The 23976-nt window shown below is 45.4% G+C and overlaps 1 protein-coding gene across 1 annotated transcript in view; it reads right to left on the reverse strand.

Annotated features, from left to right (window-relative positions):
• Positions 1 to 23976, reverse strand: part of DNAAF9 (dynein axonemal assembly factor 9) — an 85755-nt gene that overhangs the window by 61062 nt on the left and 717 nt on the right. Inside the window, exons 2-6 of the mRNA XM_088133213.1 lie at positions 16349 to 16428; positions 9272 to 9391; positions 9029 to 9153; positions 4980 to 5076; positions 799 to 905 (exon numbers count right to left, since the gene is read on the reverse strand). Of these exons, the coding sequence (XP_087989339.1) occupies positions 799 to 905; positions 4980 to 5076; positions 9029 to 9153; positions 9272 to 9391; positions 16349 to 16428 (529 nt within the window). The remainder of the gene's footprint in view (positions 1 to 798; positions 906 to 4979; positions 5077 to 9028; positions 9154 to 9271; positions 9392 to 16348; positions 16429 to 23976) is intronic.

Genomic DNA, 23976 nt, shown 5'->3' on the forward strand with positions numbered 1-23976 from the left:
GTCAGAAGTCGCATAAAGGCTTGCGGAGGGGGGAGGGGACAATCTAGGCAGTGCAGAAAGGGGAATCTATGAGCATGGAGTCTCATGAATGGAGCTTGTCAGACCAGGGAGGGCTGGGGTCTAAACAAGAGGACACTGTAAGTAGCAGAAATGCACATTAGGGACACGCAAGAGCGCAACCCGAAAGCCCACGAAAAGGAACCATTCGCAACTCTGGCTGGCTGAAAGACGTGGCTTTGTCTAGCCTGAGTTCCCTTCACCCCAACCCTTTTCAGCTAGAGCTACTAACAAGCACACCATTATGGCTGGAGAACAGTACCGCGGGCAAGAGGCACCATTGTTTCTGAACACTCGGTAGCCACTCTGGAAAATAGCCATTTTCCCAGATTGGCAGGCCACCCAAAGACCTCGTGGCTGTTCCCAGTTAAAATGAAAGGGCCCTATGGAAGAATTCCTTGTCTTCGTTTCTTTCCATTGTGAAAAGGAAGGAAGGAAGGAAGGAAGGAAGGAAGGAAGGAAGGAAGGAAGGAAGGACGGACAGACAATTGAAGAAAGGAGTTGTCAAAGGTTTTTACGGCCATGACCATGCAAGTGAAGGCCCACTTCTTACACACAGTTGCCATCTTGACTTTTTTTTCCAATACCACCCCCCGATGCCCGTGAGATCAAAGCTTTGAAATACAAGGGGCTCTGGAAAGGTGGGGTGCCTGACTCCCAATCCATCCCTCTGAACAGCTTTCTGAAAGCTCCTGGGGAAGAAAAGGGCTGTCGTAACTGGGCCAGCCCTTCCGTTCTTACCTCGTATTTCATGGTAAAGAAACCATCCCCGCCGATTCCCTCTAGAGCAAAGGCTTGCACTATTGGCCACTTTTCCACCACAAACATGTCAAATATCTGCAGGTGACCTGAAAGAAGCCAAGTGCTGATTTGCAACTTCTCCAATTTTAGTTTTAAATAAAGCAATGGCACCATGATGGATTTATCCAAAGAGGGTAGCTCCTTGTTCTACAGTAGTCAGGTTGGTTTCTGCAGTATTTTGAGAGTGATAAAAGCACAAGAAATGGAGTTCCTCATCCACCCTTCAAACTACAGGTAGTCCTCAACTTACGACCATTCGTTTAATGACCATTCAAAGTTACAACGGTGCTGAAAAAGGAGACTTATGGCCGGTCCCTGCACTTACAACCGTCACAGCGTCCCTGTAGTCATGTGATCAAAATTCAGGCACTTGGCAACCAGCACGTATTTACTACAGTTGCAGCGTCCTGGGGTCACATGATCACCATTTGCAACCTTCCCAGGGGCTTCTGATAAGCAAAGTCAATGAGGAAAACCAGATTTGTTTAACAACTGCATGATTCACTTAATGACCATGTCAAAAAGGTTGTAAAATTGGGCATGACTCACTTAACAACCACATCACTTAGCAACAGAAGTTCCAGTCCCAATTGTGGTTGTAAGTTGAGAACTACCTGTAAATGGTCTTTCGGAACAGGAGGTTGAATCCAACTGTGACTGGCCACTACTGGTAGCCTTGAATACTGCCTTCTGCCTTTCAGTTAAAATCTGTTGGGGAAATAAATATACCGGAAAGGGGCGGGGAAGAAAATCCTGTTTTGCACAAATGCAGTTTTGCTTGTCAGCAAACTCTGGATTTAATCCACTGAATTAAAAGAGCTATTTCTACACCTGGAAATTCTGGTTTAATCAATTTGCCAAAAAACGTGGTTGCATGATTGCACTCCTTGTGGCTTGCAAAGCACAGCTTACGTCTGGCGTCATGAGTGAGCCAAGTCACTATGGCTTAACAAAACATGATTAAAATAAACTAGGGCTTGGCACAATGCCTGAACCCAGCCAATGCTTCTTTGAGAGAAGAAAAATTATGTTGATCACCATTCTGGGACATCATTCTGGTTTGTTGCTCTTTGTGAACAACTATGAGTTTTTACGGTATGGGTGCCATGCTGAAGTCCCCTGAAAGACTACCCAATTAAAGCAGTTTGGTCTAGTTTCTGATTCAGGCTTCCTGAAGGTGTGGAATTCCAGGGAAAGAGCAATGATACAACGCTGTGGACATCTGCGCCCACGGATCCTTGTCAGGCATCCAGAGACAACTCCCAGGCATGGGAATCATGAGGTTAGTTGAGCTTCAGGTTTTGTGAAACACTATTTCAGGGGGTTATCCTCAGTTATTGTTTTTCTTTTCTTTTTCTTTTTTTCTGATTATATCTTCTTTTTTTTCCTCCTGATATATAGTCACTTCTGTCTTTTTGTTATTTATTCTTTTCTACCCAGAGCTGCTTTGGGAAGATGGTTGGCCAAAGGGATGGCCATGTAAATCGATAAGATAAGCTCCGTTTGAGTCACAAGTCCAGTGAAGAAAGTACACTTTTATACATTAACTATTTTAGGGTTTTTCAAACTTTTTCAGGCTGTGGAACCTTTTTGTGACTACCTATCCCTATGTCTGTCTTCCTGTCCGTCCGTCTGTCCATCCATCTATATCTTAGACCTCAGGGGTGTCCACAAGGAGGAGAGGTGGGTAAAAAAAAAATCAAAAAGGCAGCCTCAATCCAAGCCATCAAAGTGACACCATCTCGACTTTTTTGACTCTCTCTGCTGATAAGACCCTTGCCAGAATCCCTGAAGAGGCAAAGCTCTAGTGCTACAAAATTGGCTATGTTCAAGTTAACATATTTTTTTTTCCTCCCTTAATCTCTGATGGAATCCCATCGAGTCCTCGTGGATCCCTGGGGTTTCAGGGAAGATAACATGAAAAACCCAATCTATCTGACCTGGAAGGGCATGGCACATCTTCCTCTCCGTTTCATCACTCGCTGAATCCTTGAACGTCAATTCCAAGCTCTAACAGCAATTAGATCCAGGGTCTAATAGCAGCTGAATGAAAAGATGATCTAATCTGAAGTTGATGATTTGCAATCTGTTTTAGAGGCCAACCCAGGGTGAACAACATGGCCTTGGCAGAAATGACATAGTTAGCATTTAGCCAATGTGACTGCAGGCAACTCTGCAATGGGTGTTGAAAACAGTGAACTCGCAGTAGTGCAAAGACACCGTTAGAGCTGTTTTTGCACTCTGGAAGAGATAAAGGCTTTTGGTTGAGATCAGTGAAGGCACTGGAGAGGTGGTTGTTTTTTTTCAACAAACCAAAAATAAGCGACTGTTATTAAAAGACATCTTTTCAACATCTCTAGGATGATTCCTAGCTGTGTTGCTCAGAAACCTATAGACTTCTGCTTTCTTGTTTAATGTTCATTAAAAAGAAAACAGATGACCACAAGGAGGTTTGCGCTTTCTTGCATCAGCTCACCTCGGCTATTTTCAGTAACCCGCTCCCCCCCTTCTCACAATCCCCGGGAAGGCTGTTCTGCTTAATATCCTGGCATCACATCATTAACAGGAAATCAAGAACTCAGTCTTTTCTGTTCTAAAAAAGGAAACCTACATAATAAAAAAAGAATCAGTTATTTCCTCGCATAAAAGAGGATTTATATGAAGAATGCTCTCATGTAAAGCACAGAGAATCTTTTGTGTTTTAATTTTACAGCGTGTGATTAACGCAAATTATGCCAGAGTTTCAATTACTCACTTTGGAGAGAATGCACGTGTGACTTTCCTTGAAATGCCACTGAAATGAATAGCAAAATCCAGATTTGAAAAAAGCGATATACTAGAACGTTGCCACTCTAACATAGATCGCTTGTGTTCAATTTGCCTGCAGTGCACTGGATCCCAAACAGACTCTATCTTCTTGTATATATTTAGGGTGGGTTGGAGAAAGTCGCATAATGGGAGTCTGCCACGTAATCCCGACAAACAGGAGTGTCTGCGTGCTGGATGGTTGGCATCACGGCTCTGGCTTCCAATGGGCATTACCAGCATGGGGAGAAAAGAAGACAAGCTGATGCTGTTTCTCAGTCATCCTTTTCCACCATCTTCTCTGCTGCACCCATAAAACAGGGTTGTCATCTACAGAGAAATGTCCGACTGGCGCCACTTCTCATGAACTGCAGCTATTAAGGAGCTGCTGTTGAAAGGAGGTGAGGGAGGAAGGAAAAAGTCCTGGCTTTGTCCAAAGTCCATTGTGGCAGTTGTACCGGGATGATGTAGACTCTCTCTCCTACCGCGTGAATCATCTCTGGTCCTGGGTTAGACTTCTCCATTGCACTGGCTTCCACAACTCTTCTTCCTTAGATTTCAAAGGGAGGTCCCCCAAATTTCCAGGGGTTCTTCTCACCAAGCACTCACCACCCAGCCTTGCCTGACTACCTCTTACTCTTAGTTTCGTTTCGACTTTCTCATGGTTCCCAAAGCTTCACTGAACCAATCTGTATGCTTCCTCTTTCCCCTTATGTTTTCCCCCGGGGATTATTTGTATTTATTTAAAAACTCATACAACTGCCTATCTTAGAACGACAATTCTGGGCAGCTCATCGTAAACTCTCAACTGTCAGTTTCCAAAGGCACTGTTCTTCTGATCAGAGAATATATATTTTTTAAATTACTTATTTGGGATACGTTTGCATTACAGAATGAAACCTGTTTTCAGCCTGCCATGATTATGGCCCAAAGAATGCATCTTTCTGAAAAATACAATTCCCAGACTTCTCCAATGTTAGTCTAGCGATCTTTGGCTCCTTCATCAGCCACACTTTGGGCCTGTTCTACCAAAATGTTGAGGGTGACATGCACCATCAGAGTTTTATTTTAACCAATCTTGGAGGAAGGCTGCATGGACTAACTGGATTAGAGTCACCCAGCAAACTTCACGAAGGCTGAACCTGAATCCACCTCTCTTAATTGGTTCATATCCACCAAGATCTAGGGAGTGGATATGATCCTACAGAGAAATATTTCTGCTTGGAGGTTTGGGACTCCCAACCCCCACAGAGCACCAGGTTGTCAGAGTCGGATTTAAAGGAATTGCTGTTGCACTGGCTTTCTCTTACACCTACCTTGTGAGCTGAAGGGAATGCCGATCCGGCTACAATCTCGAACCATATCTACAAAGCTGGAAATTTTAAATTCTTCAGCAGCCTCTTCATCTTCATACTGATGAAACCAAAAAAAAAAAAGGGGGGGGAGAACCTTCTGAAAATAAAGAACTCAACACCAGTGTTGGGGGGGGGGGTTCTTTCTGCATGATTACTATGACTTTTGACTCTAAGAAAAACAAAGTCCATTTAATCACCGCTTCCTGCTGATATAAAAAGCCGGCATTTGCGGATCCTCATAGTCTACATAATCTATTTCCACCAAGCAAAACAGAAATTCCAGTAATCCGTGGAAGTGCCTATTACATTAATTTCCATAATAATTACTGCTTAGCAGGACTCGCTTTTCCATTTGACAAAACAAATCGGTGCCCGTCAACCTTTCAAGCTAAAAGGCCCAAAAATCGTGCGCCTGAAACTTTGCAAGGCACTACAACCAACCTCTCCCACTGGCTGCTATTTCCTGCTCATTTGCACTGGAATACTGTGTCCTGAGGGGGACGTGTTCATGTCAAGCCATGCTAAACCATGGTTAATGAATGTACACTGAATAAACCACAACTGGGGAGGTTTGGAGAACCCAGTTTGTAAGCCCTAAGTGCAACTGCTGATTTGACGCATTGTCTAAATTTGCAGAACATGCTGAGTTGAAAACAAATACTTTGATTCTGTGATGCGTGAATCAGGCTTGCAAATACAGTGGTGACCTTGCCTTCATATTATTTATTAGATTTATATCCTGCTTTGCCTTTCCATGGCTAAAGGGAGGCTCGAACTTGGCTTTCCCCACTCCTAGTCCAATACCTTCACCATGATTCCATGTTGGCTCTCGGGTGGGATATTTATTTATATCTCAAATTTAGTCACTGCCCATCTCACTCAAAGAGCGATTCTGGGTGGTTTACAGTAAAACAAGAATAAATACTGATTAAAATACAATAAAAACAATGTGCATGAATAAATAACGTATTCCAAGGAACTGATGGTAAATGAAAATTATTAATCTATGGGAGCGTCTTCAGGGTGCCAGCCACCCCCCGGGTTGGCTACCCCTCTTCATGCTCCACGTGAGTTGGCAGAGCCAGGTCTTCACCCCTTTCCAGAAGGCCGGGAGAGTGGGGGCCCGCCTCACCTCTGGGGGGGGGGATGTTCCATAGAGCAGAGGTAACAGCAGAGAAGGCTCTCCTCCTGGGCCCTGCCAATCGACATTCTTTGTGGACGGGGTACGCAGCGTACCTCCTCTGCCTGGCCAGGTGGGAGGGGTTGATGTAATGGGGATATGATCATAAAATCAGCCTTTATGCCACACAGAACATGGTAAGCAAGGCATTTTCTGCACCGAAGTAAGAACAGTATTGCGAGCGCTCAAATCTGGCTCATTCTGAGTTACAGAAAGGACGCCTACGTGCACGCAGCTCTCTGATCGCTCCATGCCTCTGCTTTGAAATCAGCAAGCAGCTGCAAGAGACGCAGCTTGTGCCCCCTTGAGATCTCCAATTCAGAGCAAAGCTCAGACCAAACCATCTTTTAAAACAACAAAAACAAAACAAAAACAGAAAATCCAGCCTCACAGCCCTGTGCATCTCCAAAGCCCAAACGCCGTATTGTGAACAGTGCCAAGCTTGATAAAAAAGGCATTTTACGGAACCCGTTAATAGGATGGCATTAACAGGAAAGAGCCCTGGCACTCTTGAACAGTGTCATGACGAAGAGCCTATTCGTGATTTTCTATAAGCACTCTCCATTTAAAATCCATGGCTATTGTACTCTGGATATCTATTTCACAGATGCCAAAGACCCCTTGAACGAACTCATTTTATTGTGTTCGTGCTTTTCATTATCCAGTCGGCCCACTTGAAACATCGTGGTGGTGGGGTGAGGGTGGGAAAAGAGAGAAACAAAGGACCAGCAGAAACATTCTTTGGACAAAATTGAAATTTTAAAAGCCTGGTTTGAACTCCAAACCCCCTACGAATTTCTAAAATGTCTGTAAAACAAAGACCCAGGTGGCAGACAGGAGGCCAGCTGGGGAGAATTTGGAAAGCACCCACTCCGGGGCCCTGGAAACCAAAGGCTGATGCTGGATTGATATGACACCATGGAATTACAGCACTGTGATGAAAGACTCCAGCCACCCAATTTTCTTGTCTGTAAAAGTTCCGCTAGAAACAAGAAAAAGGAAGCCACTGAAAAACGACAAGCCATTTCCAAGAGGCTGACTGTGGGAACTTACTGCTCTTTCCAAAAAAGTTCCTTACTTTAGATTTAAAAAAAACTAAAATATTTCCCAGCAGCTGGGGAGAGATGCATCCCATCTTTTGCCTGCCCCGAAGCACCTTTTGGCCCTGGGATCCAAAGCAGTGCACGGTCTAACAGTACGATGGTAACGGCAAGAGGTTTCCAGCTAGAGATGCTGGGCCATGGTGTTGGGTACGCTGGATTCTTTGAGAACTCAGACTGGTCTCTACAATCTCCATCGCTTCCGTGGGAAGCCCCCTTCCGGTGGGATGTTCCAGGCTCTTCTTTCAGAATCCGCAGGTTTTCTAAGATGCACCATGGAAGGCCTGCAACTTATCTGCCCTCCATTGTGCCTGATGTCAGGTTATCAGTCCCATCTAGGCTAGCCCTGTCTTCACTGACTGGCATCAATTCTTCAGAAAAGGAGCACGAAATGAGAGATGTGTTTCCTTGAGGGGGGAGGGGGGCTGGCAATGCAGTATACATAGGCACCGAGTCCCAAGCTCAAAAAGATTTTCAACACTATTCTTTTTAGATTTGCGTCATTTGAACTTGAAACACGGCGCAAGATCACCCAAAGGAGCCTTCAGCCCCCAAACCCCGTTGGCCCTTCCCTTAGCAAGGTACCTAGATTGAAGGCACTGTCCAGTTTCCCTCCCATTTAAGAGCTGGACAACTGAGAGAGAGGCAGAAACCGCAGGACTGCATTCTAGCTCTGCAGATTATCTCTGGGCGTTTAGTCACTGACGCTCCCGATTTCACTGAACAGTCCAAACTTAACGAGCTTCATCTCCAATAAATCATGACTGTCCAGAACCACCAGGCCTTGAAGGCAGAAATGTTTTCATTTCTCTAAATCGCTGCAGCAAACCTCCAACACCTCCCTCCAAAACTAAGGAGGAGGAGTACGACTAATGTTTCAATTTAAAAGTGCCTATAAATGAATGGAAATTGGTAATTTGTGTGCAACAAAGACACCAACATGTGCACAAGGCCCTTTGCAGAGAGCATTCTTCCTGAATGCTTCTTTTACAAAAGCTCTAACGACAGATTGGCAGTTGTTCTTCAGGTTACTAGAGTCCCTAGAGGCTGAATGTTTTTAGTAAGTGATGGCCCTGGAGACGAGCCGAAAGCATTGACAGCAAATTCATTTTGGGCAGACCAGGAGATTCCGGATCAAGGTCTCTTCAATATTCTGGATGGCAAATGTTCATGCCGACCCCGAGATCACAGAATGCTCCTCTCAGTCATTTAGGAGATATCTGTCTTGGAGACCAAAGGAACCCCAACAATCCTTGCCCTCCTGTCTTAGGAACTGCAATGTAGGCTCAAGAGTTAAATATCTAATATTTAATCTTGTTCTTTCCATTTTTGCTTTCATCTCAGAGTGACCTAAATGGCAAGCACAGTGGCTATATAAGGATTCTACATGTCTTGGTTTTAGGTAGCCCCTTGATATAATGATTGGAATGAGGGATTAAAAATGCAACCTAAGCATACTTACGCGGAGCACAATGACATTCCATGTAAATCTGGAGAGGATCAAGCTGATGTTACGCAGATCTTAATTTTTAGTTGCGTTTAACTTCCCCCAACCCCTGCTCTCACTTTTTTCTAGAAGAGATTGGGGGGGGGCAGTCTCCCAGGGAGCAGAAAACATGCTGTTAATCTGAAATCCTGCATAGGAAGTCCAAACTTTCACACTCCAGTGCCCACGAGGGATGGTCTCAGACACGTCTTGTTCCTCCCCAATTTGTGGCTCATTCGCTCACCTCATTTTCAGTCAGGCAGTGGAAATGCAGATTTCTCCAAAATGCTACGTATGGCAAAAGATAGTTATAGTTGACAGGGTTGCAGTACAGATGGACGCTGTCTGGTTTAATTAGCAGGATCACATCTATGGAAACAAGAAGTCATAAGTAGAGGACTTGTTAAAAGTGGAGAGGGAGGCACCAGCAACATCTGCTCCCTTGAATGGAGGTTCATAACAGCCCGTGGCAACAGCCCTTTCTTACCATCAAGGACTTCTTCAGGAAATCCTGATTTTTCAAAGTCATTGTTGTTCTGGCTGTACAAGCCAAAGAGAAGATAGTTCGCTAGTTCCCGGCATCCTTCATTGTATCGGCTATCAATCCCTGCAAACAACAGGAAATTCAGAGTGTAAGATCCTAGGGAATGTTACTTGCTGTCTTGATTCAGGACAGCTGACAACTCAGGAAGCGGTTGAGATATCAGAGTTTGCTGCCTCTTCTCAAATATTTTATAGCGTTATCAGCAAACAGTGGACCCCCCACATTCTAAATCCACAATGAGCCATAATGAGTCTTATTTGATCAGCCTGTTGGATACAGGCGACATGAATTCTCACCATTTTGAAGCCAGAAACATAGGAAAAACTACAGCGGCAGTCCTAGGACTGGCTTCAACTTGACCACGCTCCAAAAAGCAAGGAAAAAAACCTTAGCACGCCCCCCCCCCCCATTAAGGAGGCTGCCCTATCCTGAAGCAAACCATGCCCCTCTTGTTGTCAAGAACGCCACTACACAAACGGGCCCAGGAAATCAGCAGGAGTCAAGCTCAACTCAAAGGGAACTTGATTGGAAGAAAATGCATCAGACATTTCAAGGCAGCGTTTGCTAGAATGATTGGTGAGAGAACACCTGTGCCCCTGGATACCCACCACTATAGCGAGCAGAGATTAAAGCCAGAAAGATTTGCTGCACGGCTGGTACAGGGGAGTATTTCTGGACTTTTTTTAAAAGGGATTGAAACAACTGCTTGGCTGGGGTTAGTTAGCTTGATAGTCCATCCATGCAACCCACCTTCCAAAGTCAGCAAACATGTACCTAGAGCAGTGTTTCTCAACTTCAGCAGCTTTAAGATGGGTGGACTTCATCTGGCTGGGGAATTCTGGGAGTTGAAGTCCACCCATCTTAAAGCTGCTGAGGCTGAGAAACACTGACCTAGAGCATTTCATTCCCCAGCATAAAAAACAGTGAATTAGGAACTATGTCCAGGCAAAAAGGGGGCAGCTTTCCTTATTATAGACTGCCAAAATAGCTAACTAATATTTTTGTATCTTAGACCTAGGAGGATTATTGGCTCTTAGCCTTCCTTGGACTAAGCTGTTTGCTCACCCCATCTAAGGAACAAGAGATGGGAAGCACAGTTTACGGCTATTTAAGGGTAGAGAGTAAGGATAATGACCCTGATGGGGCTATGCAGAATTGCTGCCTAGCCTAGGCAAAAGGGGCTGAATTTTTTTTTTTTTTTAAATCCAGAGCAATGACGTAATGTTCATTCTGCCATAAAGACTAACCTCGTTCAGATGGATCTCAGGGCCTTTTGCCAAGTTAAGCCACCTGCTTAACTCAAGAGAGCTGGGATTTAACTGCCATGTCCTGGTAGTTATGTCACATCATGTTCCTCACTAAGGAAGATGAGAAGGACTGGCTCCTTTATAGCTATGCTGGGGGTGGGCAAAGGGGAAGTTTTCCCTGGCCCCGGTTGCAGGGAATTAAAGTGGACACTCCGGTGTCCTCCTACTTCTCTTCCAACATCTCCTTCCTTCCCTACTAGACTGAGATCCCACCATCCTAGCCCTGCCTCAACGATATAATTTCAAAGATTAATTGCTACTTCAATAAGTAATTGAAGAATTGCTGATCTAATTCCCCAGATTATTGGGGAGGGGGGAGAGAAACCTAAGATAATGCAGATTGCCCAGACCACAGGAGAACTCCAAGATTCGGGAAGACGTTCTTGGTAACTCCACTACATCCATCTGCCCCTGCAAATCTTTTTCCCACTAACTGCTGAGCTTCCTAGGAAGCCAATGGGGTGGCCCAATTTATGCCCTGCAAGTTTTGTGATTAAAACACAAGCTGGTAAGAAATGTGGAGCAAATCCCTAAATCACAACAGAAGAGTGTTTCAGGCCTCCACAAAATTACCTCCAGCTGTGCAAACCCTACTCTTAGGGGGGAAGAACCCTACTGAGGGAGAGCTGAGAGGCCAAGCAACGTGAAAAATCATAAAGGCAAGAGAGAAACACAAAGATCTCAAGCTTGCCATGCTCCCTGGCATGAAATAGCATCCTTCACATCTGGCTCATAATCTGAGAGCAAGAGCACAAATGCATACCTGGGAGGGAAAGCAAAGGAGGTGTGTATTTCGTATTGCTTTAAACCATTCAGCTCTCTTTCAGGGGTGAGGGGTTTCCACAATTAATAGCGACTTATTAAGCAGAGGAGAGGACAAACCCACCCAGCTTTAGGACAACCTCCAGGGTGGCCCTCAGATCATTTTGCAGCCTGGGAGCGCCTAACCCACCCCATTACACTGCAGTAATTAGGTTCACTAGAGCAGTGTTTCTCAACCTTGGCCAATTTAAGGCGTCTGGACTTCAACTCCCAGAATTCCCCAGCCAGCATGGCTGGCTGGGGAATTCTGGGAGTTGAAGTCCAGACGCCTTAAAGTGGCCAAGGTTGAGAAACACTGCACTAGTGTAAGGAAAGTTGGCAAGGCAATTTTTCATTTTTAAAATTCAAAATAGAAAAAAACATGGTGTTTAGGCTCTGCAAGGTTTTGATGAGCCTGTTTCCTTCAATTGTCTCTCCCTCCCCCCCCTTAAAAAAAAAAAGCCAAACGTTTCAGCCCTGCTCCCTCTGATAACAGTAGCACATCGTCCCAACCCCTCCTGTGATGCTCAGGTCTCTCCCCCAATTAAAAAAGAAAAACAGGCCAAAGAGTTAACCCCCCCGCCCCGCTTCCCCTCAGTTAGCATTATTAGTGGCCAAAGTCTTTCATCTTTCTTTACTGCGGTCCAAGACCAGTACAACATCACTTAAAACAAATCAGTGCAATACAGAAATAGAATAGTATTACAGCAGTTTAATATAGGGTGTACTTCTATTTTATGTGTGTGTGTGTGTATAATTTATTTATCTATCAAATTCGTCACTGCCCATCTCATTGAAATGACTCTATTTTTATTGAAGAAATTTTTAACAAGATAAAAGCAATACAAATATTAGAAAAGAAACAAAGAAAGACAAATAGTGAATAAGAGAGAAAAAGAAAAAGAAAAACGAAAGAAAATATTATAAAGAAGAGGCTTCCTATCTGGTTATAAATGCATTTATATTTTACTCTCTCTTTCTAAGATTATGTCATAATTTCCTTCTTCCATAATCTATCCTTCCTAATCATCAAACCCATACATCACAAATTCATTTTTTTTCTTCTTCAGCAAAAAGTCTGTAAGGGTTTCCAGTCCCTAATAAATGTAATAGTTGATCTTTCTCTAAGCAAACAAGTTAATTTTGCTATCTCTACTAGTTCTATCATCTTCACCAACTATTCCTCCATTGTGGGTATTTCAGAGTCTTTCCATTTTTGTGCATTAGGATCTCACAGCAGTGATCATATATAAAAATAGTCTTCCATGGCTCTTTTCTAGTTGTCTGTCCATTAATCCCAACAAGACAAGTTCTGATTTCAGTTGAATCTTAGTCTTTAAAATTCTTTGTATCAGTATATGTATTTGAACCCAAAATGTTCTGGCTTTTTTACAAGTCCACCAAGCATGATAAAATGAACCTCTGTGTTGCCCACATTTCGAACATAAATTTGAAGTACCCCTATACATTCTAGATAATTTTTCTGGAGTCATATACCAACAGTACATCATTTTGTAGAAATTCCCTTTTAAATTTTAACATAATGCAAATTTCAATCCTTTCGATCACATTTTCCCACTGTTCCAACAATATGTTATGTCCAAAATTCTTTGCAATATAGGGTGTACTTTTATTAACTGGATATGACGTAGCCTTATGGCTAAGGCACAAAGCTTAGCAATTAAAAAGGTGGTTTCAGGACACCTGTCTCTTAGAAAAATTGTAGGTAACCCGGCAGTGGGCAGCTTTTCCATTAAGAGCGAATTAATTGAGGGTGCAGTTTTGCATGGAATGTACACCTTAGAAAGGTAGCCAATGTCAGCTTGAAATGTTTCAACCCCACCCATGATCCCAGAGCATTCATTTGCTTCCATTAATTCAGAGTAACTTCCACCCAGAAATTGCATCACTGAGACAAGAAGTACATTGATTGGTCCAACATGATTCAACAAACCAGCCAAACCAGAGACGCTGTGCCAACTTTGACACCTGTTGCAATAAAGGCCAGGTTCCCTGCTTCACCATCAAATATGGCACCTTGGAAAATGCTCCTGTTTGCTCTCCGTGTTACTAAACTGCATAAATCTGTTGTCCAGAGGAACCGAAGAACCACTCTCCATCTGAAAAAGTTCTTGTTTGTTCATCTAAAGTAGATTTTAACCAGAGGAAGTAGCTAACAAGAAGTTTGGAATGTACCTATAATTTTCATGATGGCAGAGGGGTAAGTCCCAGGCACTTGGTTGCCTGAAAAATATCCAAGACCTCCGAAGGGGATTACCAATAATTTCCAATCCCAATCACAGCAAAACCTAGACCCAAAACTGAACCTGCATAAAGTAATAACAGGGTTACACATTGCACCAAGCCATAGTATAGTTCGCTTCGTGCAGTGTCAACCATGGTTCACAAATCTTTACAAAAGCATTGAGTGTTCAACAAAACCTTGCTTAGTACAATGCATATATTTAGCTGAATTCTCCCCATGGGAAGAAAAAGGGGAAAAACAGAAACCAGGTTTTGGGGGAATTAACGAAGGGAGAAGGAATGCTGGGATGGCCACGAGGAACAGGACAGAACCTCTCCCCCCACCTCGGTTTAACCCTTTCATAAAAAGCTGAACAAAACAGTACGAGTCCAGTGTTGAAGGACCCTCAGCAACAGGAAGGGAGAGTTTAAAGGCTCCCAAATGAGTTTCAGATGGGGCCAGCCATTCTGAAACCTGAGAAACCGAAGGCGATCTACTACAACGGTTTCATTGGGCCATTCTTCACTTCTTAAGAAGGAGTTCAGGCTGGAAGGATTAGGTCTCTGTTAACATCTGGAATGGCTCTTTTCTGATTGGGGCTGGTGGAGAATGAAACTGCAGGCATCCGGTGTAACGGCTCTTTGCAAGCGTTTGTATGAGGTTATGCAGGGATAGAGCCCCGGGGCTGCCAACAAATCCAAGCCAGGGCCAGAGGAAAGTCTGCAGAAACTGGGGCAAGAAAATTAGGGCATGCTGCTCATTTTCAAAGTCAAATTGTGCTCAGAATGCTTTTATTTTGCACACATCCCCCAGCTGCTTTTTATTTGGGATAAAAAAATTCCTAAGTCATAACAGCATTAAATGCAGTCAGCAAAACCCTCCCACATCCGTCTGCCAACCCTTCTTTTCCAATGTTGCCAGCACAGCAATGCCTTCATTTTATTTCCATTGACCCCAAAGGTGTATCAACTATTCCCAACCTGATCCTGCAGTTCCTCAGTTTCAAGGCCTCATTTCCAGAAATATAACCAAGGAAACACATTGCCTTGAGACTTGGAGAGATTTCAGCTTAACACACATGAAGTCCCACGCCCAGGTTCTGCTGCAGTCCCCCTCAACCCCAGCAAAAAAAACCCAACAACCTTTGGGTGTATCTTGGGGTATATCCATATTGAAAATGTGGTCCCTTGGGCAGGCTAGCTGGAATTGCGTGAACTATTTTCCAAAACAGCTGGAGGACATCTGGATGGGACAACCTGGCATACTCCAGACTGCAATAACATTAAGCCAGTGGAGTAGGCTACTAAAAATCTGATGAAAGGTTTTCCCTCCTCACCTTTTCTAAATCATGTCTTCTTTAACTTCGACCTATTCGCCCTTTTTATCAAAGCATGGAGATTTCCAGCAGCAAGGGATAATACGCTTCTCCCAGTACGTTAACAGCAAGCTATTCCGAAAAACAGGCATTTCTTCCCAAGCTGCAACTCATTCAATCTTTACCTTTCTCGTCTTTTAACGGGATCTATCTCAGCAACTATTTCTGATTAAATGAAACATAAAAACGCTGATACCCATCTTGACAAGGCCGTGGAAACAAAACCAAAGAGAAGCAAGCCTTCCACGAACAGAGCGCAGTGGAGAAAGGAAGAGGGAAACGAAATTCTGAATCTGGCTCACATCACACTGCATTTCACCATCAGCATTACTCATAGCCGTCGGGAAGAATGGCTAGACTGTTTAAAGGTTCCTCTGAGCAGCCTCCGTATTTAGAGAGAAAACTCCCAGGGACTGTGAAGGAGATAAGGCGGCTGCACTATTCCACCTCCAATGCTAAAAAATAAAAATCCTCTTTTTCCACTAGTGCAAAAAAACCAGTCTCTTAGCAACTGAGAGATACGGATTTGGAGCCTGGCAAAAGCACGTGGTCTAGCTGCAAGAGCCAAGGATTGCCCCCCCCCACAAAACATCTGTATGGGGGGAGGGCCGAACATTAGGCACGGCTACTGTCTCATGGAAAGAGATATTGTGAAGCAGTTGGGTTGCAGATCCCTTGAAGCCACAAGGGACCAGCTGAGAGGGAGCATTTTAGGTCTAAATAAATATTGCAACACAATGGGACGGCAGAGGCTGGTGAAAGAGCAAGGTCCTTGTTTGTACTAGGCCTCTGGGGAAAATTACAGAGGAAAATCCACCCTCCAGCCCAGCAACAACAGAACCAGAGGGAGAACAACTTAAATCGGCAATGAAAAATGAGCAACTCTTCTTAGCCAAAAAGCCACCCTGCATCAAGGGAGATGACCAGCAGCCTGGTCCAGCCTCCCCACCTCTTGTCTATCTAACCAAGCTTCTGACGCCCATCGGAGCTTCAGGCAGAAGCAGGCCTGAACTGCTTACCCTGCACTGCCCGCCTTGTTCTTACAACGGGAAAAGCTGGAGATGGAGCCTGAAACCTCCAGGGGCCCAGAACGATGCCGGGACAACAGAATAAGAGCCTCTTTTCATTCATTGGCCTCGATTCTCTTCTTAAGAGGGAAAACCCTATAAAAAGCGGCCCCCTTCCTCAGGAGAAGCTTGGTACCAAAGGAATATTTCTCAAGTCAGCCACTGGGGCCGGCTTGCACCTTTCGTGAAAACCGTCGGTGCATGTGAACAACGAACAGAATTTACCCAAGATGCACAGGATGCCATCTGGCTGGGATTTGTTGCTCTCTGTCAGAATGTTCTGAATCTGTCGAAGTCGGCTGCAGCTGGGAAGAGAAACAAGAAGCAAGTTAGGGGCCGTGCTGGAAAAGGCCTGATAGAGCCAAGTCTTCAGGGCCGACGCAAGATGAATTGTTCCGATGCTGCCCTTGCATAAGGTTTTTGCTTTCTGCGGATTTTGCAAAATGCTACTTCTTTGTGAACATTATGATCTCCCCACTCACACGTCTTTTCTTGCCGCTTTTGCATCACAGTTCATTGCTCAAACTCTTTCGGCACACACATCTAGCTGGGGGAACTAATCTTTTCCTGCAGCTCATGCTGGAAATGCAACCTGTTTCCTTTTAATTCAAGGTGGCCATGAGAACTCTGCATACCTCATAGTTCTCATGGCCACCTTGAATTAAAGCACCATTTGGGCCTCTCCAGCTACGGGTCTCATCCTACACCAGGGAGCTGCTATTTTGCTGGCAGCTGGAGTCCTGAGAATGGCTCTCTGCTTGGAAGCCGCCAAGGGCAGCTTCATTTCTGACTGGCCACACATTCCTTCCAAGCAGAACATAAAGCAGTGTAATGCGGCTGAGAAACCCAGCGTGGGTTCTGGATTTAAACCATGCCACGTAGCCAAGCAGGAACCCCTGCAGATGGGAGATCCAACTTTTGTTCTGAATGTAAAAGCCTCTCCCACACACAAAGCACCTTTCCATTTTTAAAAAATGTTTTCCCCCCATTGTGGGGGGGGGGAGGAATACCTTGTAAGTCAATTGTCTTTCCCAATACCTTTAAGCATATATGACTCATATATGCCAATAACTGACTTGAGCACATAGTAAAATGAGACTGCATTATAGAAGCGAGTCAGGTTCTACCACCTACATTCCTTAGCATCACATTTCTCAGATCCTTTAGTGTCCTCCTTGGGAGAGGCAGGATCACTAGACAGGGGACATATTCCAGATTTCCCACCATGCTCGATTCCTCGAACGAAGGCACTCTTACTGTCTCATCTTTCCAGTACACTTCAGGAAGGAAGATGATATGGAAATCCTCCAAGCGTGTCCAGGAATTGGGTGTGCAGCCTGTTAGGGACAGGGTTGCCTCCTCTGGTGGGAGCCTGGGATTGGAAGTAGCCAGAGGCCAATGAGACCACCAGGCTTTTATTAATGTCATGGGAAGATGACTTCTTTTACCCCTTCTCCTTGCCCGTATATATCCAAACCTGACCCACCCTCAGCTTTTCCTTTCCTAAAGATTAACGGCAATTCTGCACCGCTAACTTGTGGAACTCCCTGCCCCAAGGGGTAAGGATACCCATCCACCTGGATAGCTTTAAAAGGGATGAGAAACCTCCAGGGACAAGAAGGCAAAGCATGGCTGCAAGTTAATGTCTATTTAATCCCTTCTGAAACAGGTGCACACCCAACTATAATAGATTATGAAACGAAAGGGACTGGACTTTGCTTGGGGGGCGCATGTTTTTCTTTGCCTCTGTGCCTTTCTCCCCTCCTCTGTGGGTGCATCAGGAGGAAGGGAAGGAGGGGATCTGCAGAAGCTGACAGTTAAGCCACCCCAAACAGTTAACCATAATATTCAATACGCATTCATGAGTTACAGAAAGAGTTGCTTGGATCTGCCCATCTCTAACACAGTTTTTCTCAACCTTGGCAACATTAAGATGGGTGGACTTCAGCTCCCAGAATTCCCCAGCCAGCAAAGCTGGCTGGGAAATTCTGGGAGCTGAAGTCCACCCATCTTAACGTTGCCAAGGTTGAGAAACATTGCTCTAACATATGCTCACGAAGTCTAAGTGTTCAACCAGCAGGCATTCATCCCACTATTACGTTAGAGAGTCTGATGCGTCAGGTCACTGAGCTTGGCCTCTCGAGAGCAAGAGTCCATAAACCAGAGTCTCTGTTTTGCACGTGGAGCAGTTACAAGAGCCGTCTGGGGTGAGCAGCAGCAAAGAGGTTTCACAGTGCTTTCTAGGCTGATTCTCGACCCATATCATGCCTAAACAGCCTTAGCAGGTTATGCAAGTTGAGCCAGGCTGGACACAGGAAGAGTGGCAAGGCACCGGGCGCACAGGAGACAGGACTGGCGCCCAAATGCGCAAGACGCAGCCTGGGGAAATTCCTTTTAATGGGATGCTCTGGGAGGCACTTTTGAATCGGCCGCTCAAGTGCTTATCTAATCAGACATGTCAGGTACTACATTTTTAAAAATAAATTCTTCCCTAGGCCTGACTTCAACTGGAGAGGCAGAGGGGGTCCAAGAGTGCAGAGAAGAGCTGGAAAGATGGGGAGGTGCTTGGGGGCTAAATGCCATGAAGAACGATTAAAAGAAGTGGGTCTGTTTAGCCTAAGGAAGAGGCAGCTGTGGGGAGCTGTGATTGCAATACACAAAGGGATGTCACAGGGCAAACAGTGTGGATTTCTTCTTCAGAGCTCCCAAGGGTAAGACAAGAACCAACAAGGGGAAGCTTTAGAGGGAGATCCAAAGTCAAAATAAGGAGGAATTTCTTGTCTGTAATGGCTGTGAATCACCGTGGAGGGGGGCTCCATCACGGGAGCTTTCATGCAAAGGCTGGACAGCCACTTGTCTGATATGACAGGAGGATTCCTGCCCTGGGCAGAGGGTTGGACTAGAAGACCCCAAGATCCCTTCCAACCCCCAGAGTCTATACTCCTTGCCTTTCTTTCCACAGCTGTTGTACCTGCTAGTGGGGTGTGTGTGTGGAATATTCCCTTCTGCCTAGAGAATTCCAAGTAGTAAGAGGGATGTCCACTTTAAGATTGAGAGGCCCCTAAGCTTGGTCCACAGTAAGGCATCACCCAACTAGGGCATCCGCTGTGCTAGCAAAGCTCTACTTAACCAGCATCCATCAAAACTTGTCCCACTGCACTCTCTTCCCCACCATGGAGAAATCCATTTTTTCAGCTTAGTGGGAGCATTAGAGAACAGAGGCAACACTCGGCCACTTATTGCCCAGACAATGGCTGAGTCCACTCATTGTGTTAAAATATGGTTTAATCATGAACTGACTCAACCATAATTAGTCATCTTTACCAGAATACTCAGCTGGGGAAAGGAAACCGGTGCCTTGCACACAGGCTTGATTCACCCCATAGGCAGCCCTTGTAGACCTGCAAAATGCCCCAAAGAGACATAAGGTAAATAAAAGAATCAAGCCATCAGGCCGACTTGTTTCCATTGGGAAGTTAAGGAACAAAATGGGTGCGACTTTTCATTCAGTCATTCTATGTGCCGCTATGGGATACCCACGAGATTCAAAAATCTCACTGCCTGGGCCATCTGAACCGTGCAGTGCTTTGGAAATAATTTGGAAAAGGGTCTACAGAGACCCAAATGTAACACCTGTCTAAAACAGCTACATCTTTTGCTGAAAAAGCACAATGGCTTTAAATGGCTGCTTTAAAAAGCTGCAACAAACCCTACATTTGCAATTCTGTCCGTGGAAAAGCCCCTTTCTGGAAATAAACCCAAACCATTTTGCAGCCCTAACTAGTACTATAAACAGAAAAAGCTTTAAACAGGTAACCCAGATCCAAAGAAGGGGGCTGATTGATAGTTCCAACTTGACTGCCATATTCAGTTCTTCCACAAGATGAACTACCACCCGGTGGTAGGAGGCGGTGGGAAGCCAATGGCGGGCTGCTTCCTGTTTATGCAAAAAAAAAAAGAAGAAGAAGAAGAAGAAAAAAAATGCATCCCATGAGAAACACATTAGGGAAGGACTGGCTTGCGGGGACCGATAACTCAGCAGCAAGCTAATTCCGGTGGTAAGAAGCAAAAAGGAACTGGATTCTGCAGGGACTGGGAGGAAGAAACACACTTCAGCAGGCCTGTGGGTGGATGGGACAGTATTTAGGGGTGGAAGAAGGGAGAAACCACAAACGCACCAAGCTGTGCCAAAGACACTCAACAACAAAGCCAAGGGAGTCATTGACTTCATCGGACCCAGTTTCAGGAACAGGCGAACAACTGTGGCTAAACACTGCAAAGCTGAAGGCCTTTCTATGCGATGCAAAGCTAGGGAGAGCTGATCTTGGACTCTTCCCGCGTGTCTGAAGAATCCCACGTACAAACGTCTGTACGGTCATAGCCAGTTTCGCCTAGTGGTGAAGGCTCCAGGCTAGAAAGCAGGAGACGGTGAGTTCTAGTCCCACCTTAGGCGCAAAAGCCGGCTGGGTGGCTTTGGGCCAGTCCCTCTCTCTCAGCCCAGCTCACCTCACAGGGCTGTTGTGGTGGGGAATAGAGGAGGAGGAAGGAGTACTAGGAATGTCCGTCACCTTGGGTTATTTATTAAAAAAAGAAGAAAGATGGGATTAAAAAATCTAAAAAAAACATTAGGAAGAAGGGGAAGCTTACCCTCTTCCAGACAAACACAACATAGGGCTGATCTGGTGGATTCTCAACATCATTTCCTGAAAGCAGTTGGGGCTCCAAATCTGTTCGATCATCCCATTTTCAAACATGGTCATAAATGGGCTTTCCATCTGCGCTCTTCACAGTCTAAACCCATCCCTGAGCCCCCTTTTTCCTGTTCGGGCTAGGCAGATCTTCACAGAAGCCATTGTTGGAGATCATGAGTGATTTCTCACAGTCACGCCAAGCCTCCATGAGATCTAAGTAGCCAACAGGCTGCCAACCAGTTCCCAGTTCATGTGCCAATGGCAGGAAGTGCAAGGAGGGTTATCTGACCCAACCAAAACCGATGATGATGATGATCAAGAACAGAGGAAAAAAGAAAGAATCTAAGCAACAGTAGGGACTGTGGATGACGAACAGAAAAGCATGACACAAGGACGGGTGAAGAGAAAGAAGTGGCAAAGAGAAACAGTGATGGATGTTCTCGGACTCCATATATAGTATATCACCCTTTAAAGAGTGCCTGATTTGGATTGAGTGTGTGAGGTTGTGTCAATCACTAATTTAGGATAGGTCCTTATCTGGTTTTAGCTTCTGTGAGGTTACTGGCTAGAGGGGTGGCCCTGGAAAAGGGAACAAACTTGAAACTTCAAAATTATGTATCTGACCGAGAATCTCCCATCTCCATCCTCAGGCTACAAGGCAAAGGAAGGAAGCTTGGAAGGCGGGTATTCCAGACTGGGCTCTGCTGAGCTAACTGGGGGAAAGTGTAAGCACAGACCGCAGCAAGAAACACGGGGCAGCAGAACAGAGGCCCATCTCAGATACACCACTTTAATGCTCCCTGAGGCTCCCAACAGCTTGGTGGTCCTTGATGGGAAACACTTTACTCTCCCAGATATGCAAAATTAAGAATTGCACAGGCCCAGCACATTTACTAGGGTTGCTGTGAACGTTGAAACCGTTATTTCTGTTTTCTGACACCCAGCCAAGGCTTTTTGTAGTTTGCATGCCAACCTCCAGGCAACAGACAGGCCCAGGGAAAATTGTCTCAGGATTCCTTCTTCTTTAAGCAGAGGAACATTCCCGATTCCCACCACCAAATCGGTGCAAACCCAGCACACAAACAACGCTGAGCAAGGCAGGAAGTACAGCACACTTTCTGCAGGAAGGTAACTGTTGCCTGCTTCCCCTCACTCAGCTCCATTTAAGTTGAAAAGTGCCGTCCGATTAAACAAAGAATAAGAAAAACACAGAGAACAGGGACAGAAAACATTAACAGAGACTTTACAGATGTGGAGGAAAGCAACTTGATACTAAGAGATGTTTCTCAAGACTAAAATCTTCAGGGTAGTTTAGAAACGGTGACTCATCTCCTAAGATTATACATTCTTAGAAGTAAGTTATCAGTAAGTTCCTAGAAGCCATCGGTTTTATTTTCAAAATTTAGAAGATCACCAGCAAGTATCACAACCCAAATGCTCTGGGGGGCTGTTCCCCCTCCCACCCAACCCCATTCCCAGGAAACGCTGCTTTTATACACAAAAAGCAGCAACTGAGTCCTGTGGCCGATTCCTTCTCCTCCTCCCTCCCACCTCACTCCTTTGATTTCCTACTACACAAGGAAAAGGAATTTGGCCTTCAAGAAAGCAGACTCGCAAAGCCCCTTCTTTGCCCCTGTCTGGGAGAACTTGGGAGATGTGCGCACACGCACGCACACATGTGCACCACCCACACCCGTGAACCTATCTGCCCTTCTTTGTGCATTTGTGAGAAGGTTCACTGACAACCCAAGATCCTTACATGGCTGGATCGAGTTTCGCATATTCTTCAGATTTATGCTGCATTCCTTTCTTCTCTTTTGAGGAATGGTATGCGTTAACCAGGTAGCTGCAAGCATATTAAGTTACCCGTAACCTCAGCACCCAAAAATTTGCTCTATGACCATCAGCCGATCTCCCTGCGTCTTATTTTTTTTTTCCTCCAATGTCACCAGTACCACAAGTAGATTCCACTCGAAGGGCTAAACCCAGACCTTTCTCCAAAGCCATTGCTATTGAAGCCCCTATTTTCTCCAACATCCCCTTCAAGAAAAAGCATTTTTCTCCCTTTCTTCGCCATCTCTGAACAATGGAGAATCATTCCCGGTTGGAGACAGCTGCATTCCCTTCCTGAAGATGAGGCCTGGGCTCAGGGGAAGCACTGAGACCCTACCTGCTTTGGGACTTGGCTTAGCGTGTTGTGTGAACTCAGCCAACAGTTATGGAAACGAAAGCCCGGCATAAGGCCTGAACTCGACTTACCTTCCGTGCTCTTCCCACCCAACTATTTCTCCAAAGTCACCCACAATTAAGCCTCAAGAGCCAACCCCTTCTCAGCCTTGTATTTTCCATTGCTGTTTCTCCTTAGGCCACCAACAGAAAAAACCAACTGCCACAAAGCATCCTTTGTCTGAAAAATACTGATTTCCAGCTTATTTGCCTGGCTCCTGCCTAGCTTCAGCCTCTCTGCGTGTTCCCCCAGACAGACCTTCAGCCACTGAACCTTCTTGGAAAGCAGCTGGGCCACGAGCAGCTGAGACAGGCTCCAGAAATGCAAATAATGACTCTCTTCTACTTCTAAACTACTTGGAAGTGGAAAGGCCCTTTCCTCACACGCGCTTAGGGAGCTGTTTTGGCGATCCTTGGGCGTGACCTTATTGCTGTAAAGAGATGCAGGAAAAAGTCTGGATTCTCACAAGCAGGCCCGATCAATAATCTCTGTTATTTGCTTTTTCCCCTTCCTCATCTTCTTCCCCACTACTCTCAGCAGCGCAGTTTAGGTTGGCAGGGCCAGCAAGTGGCCTCGGGGATCCACAGCTGCACCCCTGACATCCGCACAATGCGCCTCACCCGAGTGCTGGGCTAGCCTACTTTCTGGGTTCACACCGTACACCGACAGAAGGAGTGTGGACGACAGGGCCGGCTGCAAACCGCGCCCCCAACCCTACCCGCGCTCCGAACTTTGCGCAGGTGCCCCACTCCGTCCTGAACGGGCCTGGTGAGCACACTGTGGGAACCCAGCCAAACCTTTGCCGGAAAGGTCAGACGGCAGCGCTGAACGCAACTCCTGGAGCTAAGCAAGCAATTCGGCTGACTACTGCAGGCGTGGATCCTGATTTTCTTCTTTGGGACGTTTTAACAGCTTTCTGGTCTTGCCTACAGACG

Source organism: Python bivittatus, unplaced genomic scaffold, assembly GCF_059951505.1.
Source record: "Python bivittatus isolate LINGU-HERP-01145 unplaced genomic scaffold, Pbiv_v1 ctg000070_np1212, whole genome shotgun sequence".
Lineage (NCBI taxonomy): Eukaryota > Metazoa > Chordata > Lepidosauria > Squamata > Pythonidae > Python > Python bivittatus.